The sequence below is a fragment of the Trametes versicolor genome (assembly GCF_000271585.1).
Source record: "Trametes versicolor FP-101664 SS1 unplaced genomic scaffold TRAVEscaffold_5, whole genome shotgun sequence".
NCBI classification, from domain to species: Eukaryota; Fungi; Basidiomycota; class Agaricomycetes; order Polyporales; family Polyporaceae; genus Trametes; species Trametes versicolor.
The window spans coordinates 1,326,950-1,344,896 of record NW_007360325.1 but is presented as its reverse complement, the minus strand read 5'-3'; the positions used below and the strand labels follow the sequence as shown (position 1 = coordinate 1,344,896).

The 17,947-nt window shown below is 57.6% G+C and overlaps 5 protein-coding genes across 5 annotated transcripts; 2 read left to right on the top strand and 3 right to left on the bottom strand.

Moving 5' to 3' along the window:
• Nucleotides 1-833: 833 nt before the first annotated feature.
• Nucleotides 834-3,210, bottom strand: TRAVEDRAFT_28619 (V-type ATPase). The gene is made up of 10 exons (XM_008039043.1): nt 3,102-3,210; nt 3,017-3,044; nt 2,936-2,963; nt 2,612-2,882; nt 2,414-2,553; nt 2,029-2,355; nt 1,811-1,961; nt 1,523-1,710; nt 1,333-1,462; nt 834-1,226 (listed from the first exon to the last, which is right to left on the bottom strand). The coding sequence occupies exons 1-10, from the start codon at nt 3,187-3,189 to the stop codon at nt 1,033-1,035; spliced, it is 1,545 nt and encodes a 514-aa protein (XP_008037234.1). The 5' UTR covers nt 3,190-3,210; the 3' UTR covers nt 834-1,032.
• Nucleotides 3,211-3,400: 190 nt separating this feature from the next.
• On the bottom strand, nt 3,401-8,006 carry TRAVEDRAFT_166860 (TBCD protein; the record flags this gene model as incomplete). Its single annotated transcript, XM_008039611.1, has 20 exons — nt 3,401-3,522; nt 3,578-3,678; nt 3,735-3,819; nt 3,867-3,947; nt 4,008-4,234; nt 4,286-4,421; nt 4,476-4,845; nt 4,898-4,985; nt 5,069-5,464; nt 5,516-5,635; nt 5,690-5,843; nt 5,891-5,991; nt 6,039-6,263; nt 6,320-6,577; nt 6,640-6,758; nt 6,811-7,027; nt 7,086-7,164; nt 7,214-7,496; nt 7,551-7,746; nt 7,797-8,006. The coding sequence occupies 20 exons, from the start codon at nt 8,004-8,006 to the stop codon at nt 3,444-3,446; spliced, it is 3,525 nt and encodes a 1,174-aa protein (XP_008037802.1). The 3' UTR covers nt 3,401-3,443.
• A 938-nt stretch (nt 8,007-8,944) lies between these two features.
• On the top strand, nt 8,945-12,311 carry TRAVEDRAFT_121349 (glutathione S-transferase C-terminal-like protein; the record flags this gene model as incomplete). Its single annotated transcript, XM_008039610.1, has 6 exons — nt 8,945-9,012; nt 9,049-9,207; nt 9,280-9,405; nt 9,461-9,637; nt 9,707-9,790; nt 12,236-12,311. 6 exons carry the CDS (start codon nt 8,945-8,947, stop codon nt 12,309-12,311), a joined length of 690 nt encoding a protein of 229 aa, XP_008037801.1.
• Nucleotides 12,312-12,648: 337 nt separating this feature from the next.
• TRAVEDRAFT_58283 (Mmp37-domain-containing protein) lies at nt 12,649-14,263 on the bottom strand (the record flags this gene model as incomplete). The annotated part of the gene is made up of 3 exons (XM_008039363.1): nt 12,649-13,021; nt 13,085-13,649; nt 13,709-14,263. The coding sequence occupies 3 exons, from the start codon at nt 14,261-14,263 to the stop codon at nt 12,879-12,881; spliced, it is 1,263 nt and encodes a 420-aa protein (XP_008037554.1). The 3' UTR covers nt 12,649-12,878.
• Nucleotides 14,264-15,629: 1,366 nt separating this feature from the next.
• Nucleotides 15,630-17,797, top strand: TRAVEDRAFT_71518 (uncharacterized protein; the record flags this gene model as incomplete). The annotated part of the gene is made up of 4 exons (XM_008039609.1): nt 15,630-15,785; nt 15,848-15,939; nt 16,002-16,864; nt 16,921-17,797. 4 exons carry the CDS (start codon nt 15,630-15,632, stop codon nt 17,352-17,354), a joined length of 1,545 nt encoding a protein of 514 aa, XP_008037800.1. The 3' UTR covers nt 17,355-17,797.
• Nucleotides 17,798-17,947: the final 150 nt, after the last annotated feature.

Here is a 17,947-nt window from a genome sequence, read left to right as displayed (position 1 = left end):
TGCTGGGCACCGGGGTCGGCGATTGGATGCTCATGCGCCTGCTCGTGTCGGCCTCCGCCCCGCTAGCTCTATCGGGCGTGCTGGCCATCTATGCTGAAATGGCACTGGACGAGTGCCAGCGGCGTCTTCGCGCCGCCGCACGCTGTCGTGCTTTGGCCGAGGATCCCGCGGTGGCACGGGCGGACGGGGCGTGTACGTACACTCCCTCCTCCCCGAGCATTGGCGCGGAGGGCGGATGGCCAGGGTTCCGCAGGGTGTGTGGTCCGTGGCGGCATGCGGAGAGGGCCGGCCGCTGTGCACGACGCTGGCAGCACGAGCAGTGGCCCGCTGAGAAGGAGCGGACATGAGCACTCCCTCGCGACAAGTGGGAGCGCGTCCCGGGCCCATCTCCGTGTACTATGTTGTTATCTTTGTCGAGGGTTCGCTCATGAAACAAACAAACTTCAATCTGCCATTGCGAGCGACATCATCTGTGGCATGTCCGAGTCCGACGTCCGTCCATCCGTCCGACAAGCTTGTACAGCGTGCGTGGCACCGCAGCGGTGCTTCTCTCAAGCAGCATTAGGCTTCTGTCTGCCGCCAGAAAGTACTGCGTCCCCCGGCCGTGGCGAATATCCAGATATCCAGATGCAACGTTTTGTACGAGACGCCTGACGTCACCCCCCGTCTGAGATTAGCCTGGCCTGGCCGCGCACGGGGGGCGCTATTCATAGGGCCGCGCGGGCAGAACGTGTTCGTGTCGTGATCAGGGCAAGCGAGCCTATCGGCCACGCAGCGGACACAACCACCACGCCCGTCGCTCGAGGACGGTATCGTACGATTGTCCGCGCCTGGGGGCACCAACAGCCCCCCGGATGAGTCACGGTGGGACGACGGGACATGTGCATTGTGGTGAATGTGTACAAGTATACGTATACGCGCGAGTGTTCGTAGCGTCTCCTGCCACGCTCTTTCCTTTGGTCAAGTCCGTGGTGCAGCACGCGAGTGGCACGAGCGACGGCCGCGTGGAGCGGATGGGGGACCTCAGCGGTCTCACGCGTCGTCGACGAGCTTGTCCTCCGGGTGGCCTTGCGGCTTGGCGTCCTCCGTCGGCTTGCGCGCCTTCCGCCCGTAGAACTCGGCGATGATCTTGGGGCTGATGCGGTTGAGCTGCTCCTTCGGGAAGATGCGCAGCAGAGACCAGGCCAGGTCGAGCGAGTCGAAGATCGACCTGCTCTCATACGCGCCTGCGAACACGGTATCGGACGCCCACAGAGACACACAGAAGATAAGGAGGGGCGACAGGCACACGGTTAGAGCGAGGAGGCGGCGAGGAGAGAAGGCGGCACGTACCCTGGCCCACGAACTGCTTCTCGAACTTGTCCAGGAACTCGAGTGCGAGCTTGTCTTCTGGTGAAAGCGCCTCCTCACCGACGACGGCCTTCATGGCCGCTGCGTCGCGTCCGATAGCGTACTTGGCATACTACAGGCATTGCACGCACGTCAGCAGACCGTGTCACGACGTCTCCGCACGGATACGTACCAGCTGGTTGGAGACATCACCGTGGTCTTTCCGCGTCAGCTTTTCACCGATGGCACTCTTCATGAGACGGGATAACGAGGGCAAGACGTTGATCGGTGGGTATATTTGCCTGTTGTACAGCTGACGATCGACGAAGATCTGGCCCTCAGTGATGTACCCGGTGAGATCGGGAATTGGATGTGTGATGTCTGCAGAGACAGAACCACGAGGACGGGAGAAGCGTTGCAAAAGCGTCAGTAAATTGAGTCGGGCCCTGGCATACTGAAACCGGTCGAGATTGGGACGCACCGTCGTTGGGCATGGTGAGAATGGGAATTTGGGTGATTGATCCGTTGCGGCCCTCCACACGACCTGCACGCTCGTAGATCGTGGACAAATCCGTGTACATGTATCCAGGGTAGCCGCGGCGACCAGGGACCTCTTCACGAGCAGCCGAGACCTACAAATAAGCATGGTGGTTAGGAAGCTGCTATTTGCTGCGGATAGATTCCGTATGATCGACTTGCCTCACGGAGCGCGTCCGCGTATGATGACATGTCCGTGAGGATGACAAGGACGTGCTTCTCAAGCTGGTACGCGTAGTACTCCGCAGTGGTAAGTGCCAGGCGGGGCGTGATGATACGCTCGATTGTGGGGTCGTTCGCGAGGTTGAGGAAGAGGGTGACACGATCGAGACTGCCGTTTGACTCGAAGTCCTCCTTGAAGAATCGCGCGGTTTCCATGTTGACACCCATCGCCGCAAACACGACGGAGAAGTTGTCCTCATGACCATCGTGCACGTCCTTCGTGGGACCCTTGACCAAACCAGCCTGTCGTACAATTTGCGCAGCAATCTAGGAAGATGATAGCGTAAATAAGCGTCAGTTTCACGACCGCAGAGCGACTGCGTACCTCGTTATGAGGTAGACCGGCAGCGGAGAAGATGGGGATCTTCTGTCCTCTCGCAATAGAGTTCATGACATCAATGGTGGAAATACCAGTCTGGATCATCTCCTCGGGGTATATGCGAGAGTAAGGGTTGATAGGAGAGCCTTTAAGAAACGCGTCAGGATGCCCGAACGGCCGCTATATAAAGTGAACACAGCGTACCGTTGATGTCTAGGTAATCCTCCGCAAACACTTTGGGCCCGTTGTCAATGGGCTGGCCGGAGCCGTTGAAGATACGACCCAGCATGTCCTCCGCCACGGGCAACTTCATGCTGCTACCGGTGAACTCCACATGAGTTGCCTTCACATCGACACCGGACGTCCCCTCGAAGACTTGGACAATAGCTTTCTTGCCCTGGACTTCCAGAACTTGTCCGCCACGCTTGGTACCGTCGGGGAGCGTCAATTGTACGATTTCGTTGTATGAGGGGAACTAGGGCGCTAGCTGAGTACCAAACCGGAACAGGCGCAAGCGAGAAGACGCACCTTGACATTGTCCAGCACAACCAGTGGGCTACGTATTCTCCTGTCAGCATCTCCAAGCTATAGCAAAACCGTGGGCATTACCCGTTCACCGCGGAGACCGTCCGGTAGTCTATACATTGCAACTTAGCATCCTACTGCCATCGCTCCAATTCTCCGAGATCCTCACCGAGATGCGGTTTGACCGTGTATTCGCGCGTCACTGCGGCCGCGTTGATAGCCGCGAGCTCTTGGTTGCTCATGCGTGGACTCGCCATCGTGGAGGTCGTGAGTGGTGGTGGAAGGAGGAAGGACGTTAGTCGAGGACTCGCGATGCAGTGACGTCCTGCCCAGCGGTTACGATACTTTAGGCGCCCATGTACGCGACGATACTGACTTTCCCACGAATCCTATATCAGGCACGCGAAGACCTCGAGGCGAGGAGGCCCTGGTTGGTGCAGCTCATCCACCATAAAACACTGGTAGGCTGGTATGTGTCCGTAGATATCTATTGTACAAGTGGGACGATCTACTATGCTAAATGGGCCTTTGTCAATAGCTCGATGCAGCGCTTCGCAGCGTCATCTACCGTATCCTTATCTTTCAAAGACCTGCAAAATAATGTGCCAGTCAGAAATGTACACAAGCGTTTACCCCAAAACTTACCATTCCGTCTCAAGCAAAATCTCTTCCACATCGTCCGTCTCCATACCAGTGTTCTTGCTAGAAAGAACGAGGTATAGATACTCCGCCGTGTCTGCGCGGACCTGAAGGGAAGTGTTAAATCAGACGCGCGCACATCGAAAGTTTAGACGCGACGCACCCGCGGGTATTGATGTGCAAGAAATTGATATAGCTGGGCGATGCAGTCGCTCTGCAACTCCGCTAGAGGGATGAGATTGACGAGACTGTTGTCCATCAGTTTATGACCTAAGCGCAGAGCCAATGAACTCACCATCTCATAGACACGTTTATTCGCTGCGGATTCTTCACGCGCCCCGCATTTCTCGACACGAGAGCAAGAAGGGTTCGCAGGCTAAAAGGCGACCCATGTCAGATGTAGTAGATAGTGAGATCTTAAACGGAAATAACATACGTCTGCAAGCCCTCCGGATCTTGTGGCACGTTTTCGAAGACGTCGGCCTCAAGGAGGACGTTGAACGTTTGCAGCACCGGAATGACGACGATGTTTGAAGTGACTTTCTTCTGTGCCTGTGCAAGAAGATCGCGAGCGAGGCTGCGTTGGTCATAGTGGTCGGGTGCCTCCGTCGCGATAGGCAGTTGCAAAGCGTAGGTGACAAGTGCGGATGCAACTGGCCGTTGCTAGCAGACCACGTTGAGAAGGAGCCGAGGTGGGCAGATCAACTCGCTTACAGTACTGTCCGTCTTCGTGCTCGTACTGAGAATTAGACCTGCAAGCAACTGGCCACGATACTGCTCGATCTCCAGGAGTTCCACCACACGAGGGAAAAGCCAACTTCCGTCGTTCCAGCCGACCGACTCTTCGTTGCTGCAAGATACAAGAATAATGAGAACCGGCCCCTATATCTTGGCATGTGCGTACCTGAGGAACTTCTCTTTCATCTTCGCATCGCCGTGTATCTGCCATTGCTGCGCTTGCTTCACGGCAGGAGGCGGCAACAGCAACAAGGTAACGACGCACTCTCCTGCCTGCTGCCGGACGTTGTCAAGTCTCTCAACCCCCTGTTTGAGTATGCCGCCGATTGCGTCGTGGTAGCGACCCGGCGGGAGGTAACTCGAGAACTCGGCAAGGGTGGACGCATTCGTAAACAGTGTCTCCACAACAGATGTGAGACCGTTCACGCAAGCCATGCGCACCCATGACCCGACGTCGCCACGTTCGTCGCTCGTATAGTCCGTCAAGCCGTCCAGGAGGGCGTCCGTCATCTCGCAGACGATCTCGGCGGATAAATCTGTACACACTTCAGCGCTGGCCGATCGGACGGAAACTTGAGAAACACCAACGCTTGACCAAGCTGCCCGAGACATTCTTGAGGATCTGCGGCATAGACACAAAGGCGTTCCGCCGAGCCTCGACATTCTCGCTTCCATTCTGCACGTAACGCCACACAGAGCCTTGTCAGCACCCTCTACACCCTTCCCGGAGCCAAGCAAGAGGTACTGAGGCCAACGTACCGTGCGATCGACCATCCCCAACAAGCACCGCACCGCGGATTCGATCCCATGCGGATGCGACGCGTAGTCCAGCACGCCCAAAACCCGCGCCAAGCTCTGCTGCATCGGCGCGCTGCCTGCGGCGAACTCCCCGATAAGGCGGTCGACTACGGCGGAGCAGTCGACCAGCCGGCTGACCGCAGCAAGGGCCGCCGCAGCCGCCTCCTGTACGGCCGCGCTCTTGCTCCGGAGGCCGGAGTCCACAACGCGGCGCCAGTGGGGGACGCTGCTTTGGGCGTGCTGTGTCTCGGGATACGAGATGCCCGCGGCGATGAATCGACAGGCGGCTTCGGTGATGTCTTCCTGGCGCGGCGACTGGATCGTGGCGAGCGGCACCGTGGAGAGGTATGCGAAGACCTGCTCAGGAGTTAGGGTGCACACCGATCGAGACGGAGACATGGGACTCACCTTGCGTCGCTCTGGCTCCAGTTGAGGATGCGACGAGTCGCGCATGGATGATGCTAGCTCCGTCAGAGCGAGGAGCGCTCCGTGTACATCGCCTGTATCCGGCACTTCAAGGAGCCTTGCCTATGGTACCGCGAAGTAAGCAATAAGCGAAGCTTCATTGGGATTGAGACACACCACACGCGCAGCAACTTCTGGACCTAGAAGAGGAAGATCCAGGTCGCACACAGTCCGGAGGGATTGTGCGCCGAGCTGGCGCATAGCAGGGTCCCAATGGCGCAGAGTCACGGATAGAAGGTGGTCGATCAAGAACGGCCGGTACTCTTCGTGTCTGTTCATCATTCAGTAACGGCAGGTCACAGCGCGGTAAACACTCACTCCGCAACCTCAGGCGCAGCTACGAGGAATGCATTTCGGCGGACACCGATAGCATAGAAGTCCGTTTTCCTCAACACATCGATACCGTGCGGGAACAAGCTCTGCAGGGTGTCAGAGTCATTCACATCATGAGCAGAAGTGGTCTCACCGTTCGCCCGACGTATTCCTGGAACGCAGCGCTAGCTGCACGGCGTATGTGGATCTCACGGTCGAAGAGCGCGGCAACAACGAGATGCCGAGCGAGGTTGAGAGCATGCGGTTCCAGCGCTTCCACGCTCTGTGCACGGGACAGTGACCATAACACGTAGGAAGCCGCATCGCGCACGTTGGAGCCGATTGAATGCGCGCCCTTTCGGATGTCGAAGTACAGTGCCTATAACCCCGAATCAAGTTATTATCTTCAACAGCAATCTATCAGCGATGACAAACCTTGGTGAGCCATCCGATGAGCTCTGGGAGACGTTCATCTGGCACCAAAGCACGTCTCGCCATCTCGGCACACGCAAGACACGCGCCGTGCCATGTGCTTTCCGCGATGCTCGGCATGTCGTAGATGCTGGCCACTGCGGCGGAGTGAATAGAGAACAAATGAATGACCTGGTCTAGAACCTGCTCCGCGAAGTCTTCAGGCAACCGTTCGCAGATCCTTGCTATTCCTTTAGCTGCCGAGTACCGCACGATGGTGTCCTAAGCAACAAAGACCCTCCTTTTAACTCTTTGCGGGTTGATATATGAAGAAGGGCGCTCACCGTATCACGAAGAGCTTTGAATAGGTCTTCCAAAACGGTTTCGGTCTCTTCGGGAACGTCGAAGTCTTCGTCGATGACGGCTTCGGCCCCAACGTTCCCTTCCGATCCCAAAGCACGACCTTCCAACGATTGATGAGCTGTAGCCTCCAAATGTGTCGTTTTATGGTTTACCTTTCGCATGAAGCCTCCGTATCTTGGCGGGGAGGAGCCGAATCACAATTCTCGCGATGGCTTTGGTGCGCAATTTCCGAATCGCCGTGTTGGCCACGAGCGTCCGGTTACCCGCTAAAGTTTGTGTGACTTGAAGTAGAGACTCTTTCTGCGCCTGCACCTCTTCGGCAGCCCCTAGCTTCATCACTTCGCAGATGACACGCATGATACCCAAGCCCTACGTGCGCGTTAAACACATCAGTCCTCTCTCCGACCTAAAGAAGGGATCTAGTCACCATGAAGGCGTCCGATAGCCCTTCGAGTTGAGACGTGGCATACGATAGAAACACCGGAAGTTTCGAGGCCATATCTTTCCTGTTGCGAATCAGTGCAATACGCGCCGAGAAGATGGCGCAAAGATTACCTCATGTACAGCCGTGAGAGTAGCAAAGCTGCACCCTCGCGATCAACGCCTGCCCGACCCAAGAACGATTTGGCCACAGCCTCGATCCTGGAGGCGGTCTCGCCCGAATGTCCGACCTCGTCGAACTGCTCCAGATCGAAAGGGATCATACAGATGAGGGAAAGCCATAAGAGCATGGCGTAGCGCAGCGGCCACTGTTGCATCTCCTGAACAGGGCTGTTGGTCGCGCTGATGTAGTCCAGGACGACAGACAGGTCCGCGATCTCGTGAGGGAAGAACCTCGCTGGAATGAAGTGAGTGATCCGTCACGCCCAAGTCAAAAGGAAAGAAGACTGACTCATGGTCTTATAGCCTCGAAACTTTATAAAGTGGTACACCAGCAGCGAAAGCCGGTGTAACCGCCATTTCGAGACGGTGACGGAGCTGCTGCTCACGAACTTCTTCGCGTGAGTCTTGAGCGTCTCGACTACTGGTGCGAAGAGCTGTTCCAGATATGGATCCAGCAGGTATGCTTGTTCCTGGTACTGGTCGAACTGAAGCAATCCTATAAGCTTGTGGACGCTGTATAAGAGATGGGGCTTACGATCAAAGTGATATTCCTGTGTAAGAGCCATTCAAGCCTGTCAGCGTCCCCGCTGGGCTCGGCGTATAGATCTACAGCGAGTAATTGGTCTCTTAGGGTGATGAATCGATCGTGATCCTCGAAAGTTGCATATAGCTTGATGTCATCGTTGTATGCTCTCTCAAATTGGCGGTCGCCTTCTGCGCCCTCGAACTTTTGTTCGCCTTCCATTCCCAGAAGATGGAGGTCGCTGCGTTAGAGAATCAGAAATGCATCCTCAGTAGCGTATCGGAGATATGCATACTAAACGAAATGATTCAAGTGATGCCAGGCGACCGGGCTGTGCGAGCGACTGCGATGATCCTCGAAATCGCGGAGACTGCGTAGGATGATTTCATAAGCGCCCGTAGTTTCTAGGAAGCGCCCTTCCAAAACAGGCAATCGTAGTGGTTCGCCAACGGTGGCATTCTTCTTCAAATTCGCCACGGCCACATACGCGTCGCAGATGCAACCCGTTCGAAGCTGACCATTCGCTCTTATTTGGCGTAGAAGGAGTATACATTACTTTTCACGCGTCGCTTGCGGTTGAAGCTCGACAGTTCAGCGACAGTTCAGGAGGATTATTTTGACCGCAGACCAAATTATTTCGGTTCACCTTTCATTTCTAGACTCCACGCTTACTCAGTATTCCTCCATGAACTCGAAGATCCTTACCAATCTTGAGCGCAGTAGTCATGCACCGGTCGGTGTGGTGCATCACTGAATCAGCCCCAGCAGATGACCTGGAAAGAACATGGGTCGTTGCTCGATGGAAGGCACAAGGGAGCGCACGCCCGCACTCGACCCATGGCGAGGCGCGATCTTCGTGACAGGACGCCATCCATGACTCCATGATGTGGTCCAGAAGTCTCTTGCAGGAACCCCGCCGGGTCACGTCGCCCAGGATGCGAGCCCCGGGAGCATCATCGTGCGAGGGACGGCGACTGCGGCTTACTGAGCAAGGGATCCAAGCAGGTCTCGAGACTTGTTGTAGAAGTCTGGATTGCAGGCACTATCAGCTCAAAAGAACGCTCGGACGACGCATAAAGGGACGAGAGGCGAGGGCCGTAAAAAGCATCCTCGCCATCGCATCCCCACTGACCTCATTGAGCCACCAGCCGCACGCCCTCATGCCTCACTTCACCCTTTACCAGTCTAACACCGGCACCAACGGCTGGTGCGTTACATTGCACGCCACGTTTGATACCGGAAAGCCCACCTTTGACGATTGCAGGAAGATCGCCATGGTGCTCGAAGAGCTCGGTCTCGAATATCACGCTATTTTCCTCGACCTGGACAAAGGCGAGCAGAGAAACCCTGAGCACACGAAGTTCAACCCCAACGGACGCATTCCAACGCTCATCGATCACGAGAACAACGACTTCATCATCTGGTGAGACGCCGAGCACATTCTGCAGGATGTTGTATCAGCGCTGGCATGTGACTGAACGGGGTGCAACCATAGGGAGTCCAACGCGATCGTCACGTACCTCGTGGACAAGTACGACCCCGAGGGCAAGGTGTCGCCGAAGACCTTCGAGGGCAAGATCACGCAGCTGCAATGGCTCCTGTTCCAGGCGTCCGGACAAGGGTATGTCTTGTCTCGTCGCACCCTGACCATGATGTGGGGCTCACCCTACTGTCAGGCCCTACTTCGGCCAGGCCGTTTGGTTCATCCGCTCCCATCCTGAGAAGATCCCCAGCGCGATCGAACGGTACCAGAAGGAGACCCTGCGCGTGTTCAGCGTCCTCGAAAGCGTGCTCTCCAAGCAGGAGTGGCTCCTCGGCGACAAGTTCACCGTCGCGGACCTGAGCTTCATCCCGTACGTCCGAGTTTCCGTTGTGCATGGTTCTGGAGACCATAACGCCTGATGTATCAATCACCTTACTAGGTGGAACATTATTGCCGTCGACGGACTTATCTTGCGCGACTACGAGGGATTCGACTTCGCGAAGGACTTCCCTTCGGTCCACAAGTGAGTTCTATGTCACATCCACAGAGTACAAGGAACGTTCAAATGTACTCACGCTGCGTTTCACCGTCCAGATGGCACTACGCAATGTTGAACCGCCCTGCGATCAAGAAGGTAGATGACCTCAGGAAGACCAAGCGTCCCGTGAGCGTTTGAGTCTCGCAATAACATCTGCCTGGGAGTGCTTTAGCTAGAATATCGGAAACGGTAGTGTCAAACTTGACGGAACAATTCTCTGCGGTTTCATCGAGCACGGATCTGACTGAGGGAAACGTGCACCTTGCTGCTGGTGAGTAGTTGAGGGCAACCCACCAGTACACGCTCTAGTCGGCCTGCGCAAAGTGATAGACAACCGCGCCACGGATAGTTGTGCCTCACGTCCTTGACCAGGGGAGACTCGGCGGCGGCTGATACGCCGAGGGGAACGCGTAAATTGAACTTGAACTGTCCGACCAAGTCCGACTGTTGAGTAGTTTAAATCTCTGTGTGCTGCGCGGGACATGATAAGAATAATTCGTCCCCACTCACTTAGCGGGGATATCCATCTTCGCATATTTTGAGCCATGCCAAGCGAACGGACTGCAATGGTCCTCGGGGTGGCTGCACAAGGGCAGAACGATCATGTTCAACCGGAGGCGCCCATGGCACGCGGGAAGCGCCCTTCTCTATATGGCAGCTGTAATGGTTCGTTGACATCATCATCCAGGCAGTTTAGCGCAGGCTCACATTCGAGTCACCGTCGACTACTGTTGCCGCTGCTGTGTGTGACCCACCACTGCATTGACCATTGCAAAACTCGCTATTCGCTAGTATTCTGAGATATACTTTTCGGACGAGACACCCGATCCACCACGCCGGTGACCTACGTGGCGATCCGGCACTGTCACTTACTTGTGGACTCTTTATGTCGGACACCAGCCGGTCCATAACTTGGCGGGTCAGCCCAGAAGAGCTTTCCACCCGGCAGAGAACGTAGCGCGAGTTTTTCTGCGCCACCGTTGCCGCCATTCGAGAACGGTTTTGCGAAAGTCTGTCCGCAATCCGGATAGACTCGGTACGGATCTTGTTGAACGTTGCCTGCATTCTCCCGGTGGGTGTCAGCCTGATCACACAAAGCACGGCGCAGGCAGTGCACGGACCGCTGCTGAAGCTTCAAGGGTTGGCATGACGACACCTGTCTCCATGAGGGGACGGATATGCACGACGCCACGACTCCGCGGTCTAGAAGCTCGCCGAGGGTCCGACCATGCTGGCGACGGGACGATCTGCTGAGGGTGGCAGATCGCAGTCTGAGAACGTGTACTGCGGCTGATGAAGCGTGTTTTCCAGGGGATCGAAGCACTGCCAGGTGTCGAGTCACTTTTTGCTTGGGCGTGTATCGTTGTGTACTATGGGAAACGATTTGAGCGCTGGTACAGTCGAGCACAAAAAGGTGACGGCTGAGGCTGGACAAGGCATCCTCTACACCATCGAATCTCAAGCACTCGTCATACCACCGCACGCACACCATGTCTCAAGCAGCCCCCCTCACTCTGTACATGTCCAAAGGCGGCACGAACGGATGGTATGTCACCCCCACCCCCACCCCCACGACAATATTGGCATGCGTACTCACCGCTCACTGGTTGATATGATAGGAAGACCGCTATCGTCCTTGAGGAGCTCGGCCTCCAATACCAGCCGATCTACCTCGACCTGTACAAGGGCGAGCAGAAGGAGCCCGAGCACACCAAGTACAACCCCAACGGGCGTATCCCGACGCTCATCGACCACGGGAACAACGACTTCGTCGTCTGGTGAGCGAGCGCCGCCTGAACAGTGTGGTGTCAGCAATGGGGTAGGACTGACCAGAGCGCGACGACAGGGAGTCGAACGCGATCATCACGTACCTCGCCGACAAGTATGACCCCGAGGGCAAGCTGTCCATGAAGACCCTCGAGGACAAGACCACGCAGCTGCAGTGGCTCATGTTCCAGGCGTCCGGTCAAGGGTCTGTCCACCCTCGCTGCACAACAACACACCGTTAGCCTGACCTTATCCCTTACTAGACCGTACTTTGGCCAAGCCCTCTGGTTCCTCCGCCAGCACTCGGAGAAAATCCCGAGCGCTATTGAGCGGTACCAGAAGGAGGTCCTGCGCATCTTCGGCGTCCTCGAGAGCGTGCTCTCCAAGCAGGAGTGGCTCGTCGACGGCAAGCGCACCGTCGCCGACCTCAGCTTCATCCCGTGAGTCGTTTGGTCGACAGTCGTCCTGCACGTCCGGCGCCGATACGTTGTATGCACTAGGTGGAACGTCACCGCCGTCGACGGGCCTATCATGCGCGGCTACGAAGGGTTCAACTTTGCCCAAGATTTCCCGTCCGTCCACAAGTGAGTTTCACGGCCGCGTTCATGGGGCCTGAGGCCTAACGGGTACTTGGCACCCACGTTGCTTTTCGCCAATCTTTAGGTGGCACCAGGCGATGATGAACCGCCCGGCGGTCAAGAAGATTGACGACCTCAGGAAGGCCCTCCGGGACGCGTGAGCCCTGCGAGGTGATAGTATGACGAAGGCAAGAACGTCAGAAGCAGAGTGCGGAAACCAGAAGTCAAGCAGTCAGAGAATGTAATGTACAATATGTTGAAATGTTCAGAGTTGGGTCAACCCTGTTGGGCCAGTAGTCCTGTCGTGTGTGGCACCGAAAAGCCGAAACCTGCAAAAACAAGAAGTCTTTTATCAGTATGCTGGTCGAGTCCCAAATATCAATTGACTCACTCACCCGCTCACCTCATGTGGGTGTGCTTCATTTACACCCACTTCAGCTGGCCAACAGGCCCGATCATGTCCCTAAGTTCACAGCTCTTCGGTCTAAGACACGCTTGCCTCATGAAATATCTATAAGTATGAGCAAGTGGAGCGTGTGAGTCCCAATATTATTGATACAGATGCCAGACTAAGCCGTGCGCCGCAGCCGATGGGTCTAAGTGTAGCTAATATTATACCGTATGAGATATGCGGGGAGGCGATCCCGATAGAGTGTACTCAGCCCCAATGCATCCGTGTTGAAGTTGAATTCCGCCGCGACCCGCACGAGCGCCTACTGCTCGCACTATCATGACGACGCGCTCGCGCTCGAGCCCTTCCACCACTTGCTGACCTTCTCGGTTGAGTAGCGGAGACTCTTCACGGGCCCTGCGCTGACGAGGCCCTTGAGCGTCTGCACGGCCGACGGGTACCGCACAATTCCGTGCAGCTCTGGGCGCCAGATGTGTCAGCACGCGGCTAGATCAAACGGACGCGCGCGGGGGAAACGCGCACCTTTCTCGATGATGTTCGGCAGCCCGGGGTCGCCCGCAAGCTTCGTCCAGTACACGGTCTCGTCCGCTTCGCGTGAGGGCGTCGAGGGCTGCGACGCGTAGCGGGCCGTTACGCCCTTCAGTAGGTTTGACGGAAGCTTGCGGAGGTGCGCCGCACGCGCGTGCGGGGACGTGTCCTGCTGGATCGTGTCCGCGTGTGCGGGCCAGTGCACGCCGGGGAGCGCGACGACGAGCCGGTGGTAGAGCTCCTTGAACTGAGGGGCCTGTTTGCGGACGATGTTCCCGACCTTGCCACGGTTCTCCGCGGGAAGGAGCATACGCACGTCGCCGCCGTATGAGAAGCCGGTGATGCGTTCAAAGAGCTCGCGCTCGGAGAACGCGTCGGGGAGCGTGAGGAGCGCGGTGCGCACCGCGGAGGTGAGGTTGACTTGCTGAGTGAGTCGTACGCGTGCGTCGTCCTTTATAATCCGGATGGGCTTGTGCATGCGCCCGGACAGGTAGAGCGATTTCCAGTTCAGCAGGTCCGAACAGAGGTTATCCACTGTCGTCACTCCGTACTTGATCGTCTACGCCAGCACTGTAAGCCTGTGTCTTTGCAAACACGAGGCTACGGGACGGGACGTACCACGCCGTCCATCCGGACCATGGAGTTGAACCACACTCCAGGCGAGATCTCCTCCACTTTCGCGACAAACGACGAGCCCAGCATACGAGCGCCGAGCGGGTAGTGCGACGGGTTCTGGTGCATGTTGATCGAGTGCCAGTGATCCGCGTGCGTGACGGCGAACATGAAGTCTAGCATGGGGCCGCCGGTGGACGACGGACTGCTGGTCGAGTACCCATCCTGTTCGAACACCCCGGAGCCGTACGCGAAGGCATACCGGATAGGAGCGTCGAACTTGGCGACGATACCTTCGAGCAGGGCACGCGTCGAGTCGGTGACCGGCAAGAATTGGTTGCGGCCGAACGAGGGCGGTAGCGAGGAGAGCACCTCATGCCGACGAGACACAGTAGGTCGGGGAGCGGGGTTCAGACGAGTTCGAGCTAGTGGCTTCGAAGAAGGGTGCTTAGAGGGCGGGGGCGGAGGCGGGGGATGTGTGCCGGACGATGGTGCAGCCTCTGTAGAGAGCGAGCGAGCGACGAGGGTGGGAAGTCTGCGGGCATGCGTTCGGGCGATCATGGTGGTTCGGGAGAGAGTAAGGAGATGGTGCAGCGTGCAGCGTGGGTCGAGAGGGCGTCCTAGTAATGCTCGGGATTGGGATGGACGTTACTCTCCAAGCCGTCCCTCTAGGCGCCTAGAATGTACCCCAGCCCCCGATCACGAGACCCGCCCCGCTCCGCCTGCGCACCGCAGTGGCCCCCGACGTTCTACCATGGCCACCGCCGACAGACACCGCATCCATCTAGTTCTATGACGCAGCACGGGGGCGAATAAAATGTGCCGAAATGAAAGGGTAGTAGTCGTCATAGACGCAAATAGACCGTTCGATTCAAGGGTGCTTTGAATATGGGATCAAGGGCATTCTACGCTCACGGGCGCGGACATGATTCCACTCTTGCTATCGGTCTGAATTGCATGAGCGCAAGGGAGCTGCTACAAACCATTAGGATCTAAGAGGCTTTACTTATGTGCACCACAGAGCAGGTTGTCTATATATGGCATGTAAAGCGTAAACATTCCGCCATGAGAGGCACTTCCGACATATGCATATATTGATACCCTTGACACTGAACAGAATGTAGCCGGGTTCGCGCCTTCGAAGCCAGTGAAGAGGCGGACGACTTCGGCGCAGGTTGCAACATAACTCGGGCCCGATCCCGAGATGAATATTTGCCGAGAAGATCATATATGGTCTTGTTGTGTCGTTGTGTGGACCTGAAGGTCATCGAGTGAGTTTATCATGTGGGTCCACCTAGCAAGCAGCTGAGCAGTATTTATCAATCCGAGGCATCTGATACTGCAAGAACAGGCTGACTGCACAGTATGTCGAAACGTGAACAGAGAAGGAAGACGGAACGGGAGTCGAGGAAAGAGGCGGAGCCGGAGGTCCTCGACAAGACGCCCATGTTGTCAAGGTGAGAGTGACCGTGACGTAACGCGTTTGGACGCGTCGGTCACGACTCCGAATACTGCTTGCTGGGCCGAACAGGGGCTGACATGGCTCGTGCAGGACATCACCGGGCGACATATCGCAGGGGGAGAGTCAGCGTATGTTTTCGTCTTTCTGGAAGACAGAACAGGGCAGAGAGAACGAAAAGGGTCTGTCACGGGTGTAAAGGGCAATGGAAATGTGTCCGGGGTCCGGGCAAACACGCTGTCCCTGAGGGAATGATGCAGAGGCGGGAGATGCGCCAGCCTCCCAAGCCTCCTTCTCCCGAACGTCCTCCAACTTGAACATACGATTCCTCAGACCTCCTCCGGGGCCATCCAGTTCACCTTGCTTTCTTTTATCTGTTCTCCTGGCTTGCCTCTTCGTCCTCTTTCGCTCTGTCAATAGTTATCTGCTCGCCACTTCCTTCCTTCCCGCCTTCTAAACCGACCAGCAATGTCCGCCCCTTCTTCCCCCACACAGGCTCCCGGAGAGATTGAGATTGTATCCAGCCCTGTTTCTCTCCCGACGCGCACGGTCGCCATTATCAAGCACCATGCGCTCAACCATAGATTCGATATCGAGTTGCGCATTTCCGACGCTGGCTTCGAGGTGCGTCCCTAGGAATCGCCTGTGGCATGCCCCTGCAATGCTTACCGTGCCTCGCGTCGCAGATCGTGAAGGAGCGCCAGATGGAATTTGACGTAGAGACCGACCCAGATACTCTATTCGAGCTGTTCGGGCCCGACTTTGAGTCCTTCGCCGAGTGAGTTCCGTCCCCTGTTCGTGTCCCTCCATCCCTAACGCGCACCCTCCCCCGATCCGCAGAGGCCCGGTGTGGGTATATGTGCTCGAGCGCAGACGCGCCGTCGAGGTCTGGCACTCGCTCATGGGCGACCCCGACCCCGAGGTCGCGCGCAACGACACCCCCAACTCCATCCGCGCGCTGTACGGCCTCTCCGCCGCGCAGAACGCCGTTATGGGCTCCACGGACGCGCAGATCGCGGAGATGCAGATCCAGGCCATCTTCGCGTCCTCGCCCCCCTTCCCCACGACCGAGCTCCCCGACGTTGGCCACCCCGACTACGATAATGTACCCGCGGGCTCGCTCCGCTCGGTCTCGTCGTCCGTGCTTTCCGCGCTTCGGAATGGCCGTTCAGATAACGGGTACCCCGCGTCCTCAACTGCTGGGACCTCTGCGCATGGCCTGGGTAAGCCTGCGTTCAAGGCGCGCAACCTGCCCGCGACGCATGCAGCGCCCGATATCGTCCCGCGTATGTCCAAGGCAGCTGCACTTCGCGCTGGCATATCCTATGAGTCTCCCAAACGCGCCCCGCCCACCAAAGAACGCCTCGCGCAGACGTTCGCGAACGTGCCCGGGCACAAGCGCTCCGAGACCATCTCCGTCGCGTCCACCGCGCCCCCGGTCGTCGCCCCGCGCATGACGCGTGCTGCCTCGCTCAGACTGGGTATCAAGCCTGAAGAAAAGCCGAGGCGCCCGGTAACTGCCAACTCCGATGCCAGTGCCAATGGGAAGGACCCTAAGCATACGTTCGACGGTGTCCCGGGGCACAAGAGGCGCGAGTCGATTGCTGTTGCGAGCACGCGCCCGCCAGCTGTCGCTCCCAGGACGAACAGGAGCGCGGCACTCAGACAGCAGAAGGACTCCGCGCCGCCTTCTTCGTTCGGATGTGAGCACAACTGATATTTCCGCACATATAGCCTACTCACGTCTCACGCACCCCAGTCCGCCAGCCTTCACAAACAGGCCCTTCGCGATCCTCCTCACGCCAGTCTTTCAGCGGCACCAGCTCCGCGCGCCCGACATTCTCCCGCCCGCCCTCCGCTGCATCCACAACGGCGGGCCCCGCCCCCGCCCGCCTCGCGCTCTCTCGTACCACCTCGCTCACCTCTACCACGAGACCCGCCCCGCGCCCATCGGCCGCGTTCGCGTCGAAGACCGCCCCCACTGTTCCCAGGGCCAGGCCTACCCCCGCCCCGAAGGAGGAGCCTGTGGCCCCGGCAAAGCCCCGCCCGCGCCCGAGCAGCTTGCAGGCGCCGACCGTGGCGCCGCGCACAAACAAGAGCGCGCTGCTGCGTGCGGCGAAGATGGCAAGCGCGGCGCTGGGCGCGACCCCTGCGAAGAAGCCCGCGCCTGTGCCGAGGGCCGTGAGGGCGTGATAGTCCGCCGCGGAGCTCATGAACCCTGCCACGGCCTTAAATATATGTGGGTAGACACGGGCTCGTCGTCCCGACCGCGTTTCACCACACGAATACGCCCCGCGGCGAGCCGTCTTCTCCAATGGATCGCCCGTCCTCGATAGAACCAAGTTTCAGCTCGCTCTCCAAACGAATCTGCCGGATGATCATATGGTACACTTGACTGTTTATGCCCTCACCCCTATATCCCTCTCAGTGTGGTCTCGCGACTTCTCCATCCCCCGTCCCATCCCCTCTTCCGATGAACTTGAACTTGAACTCTAGCACAGGCGGCCGGCGTTGCTGCACATAGTTCTCTTCATGTCCCCGCCCGCTGCCCGCCTTTCTGCACCCACTTGCTCGCTTGCTCCACCCCCCGTCCCCGATATCCGCTCGGCTTGCAGTGCTCCCTCATCATCTATGCGCATCATCTAGGTCGATTCCTGTTTCGTTCTGCACTCTTTCTAATCGGTTATCAGGCACGGTGTTGTACGACTATCATAGCGTTTTTGCTACTTCCGTTGCAGACGGTTCCGAGCGGTCGCGCCACGCACCGAGGCTCCAAAACTAGAGAC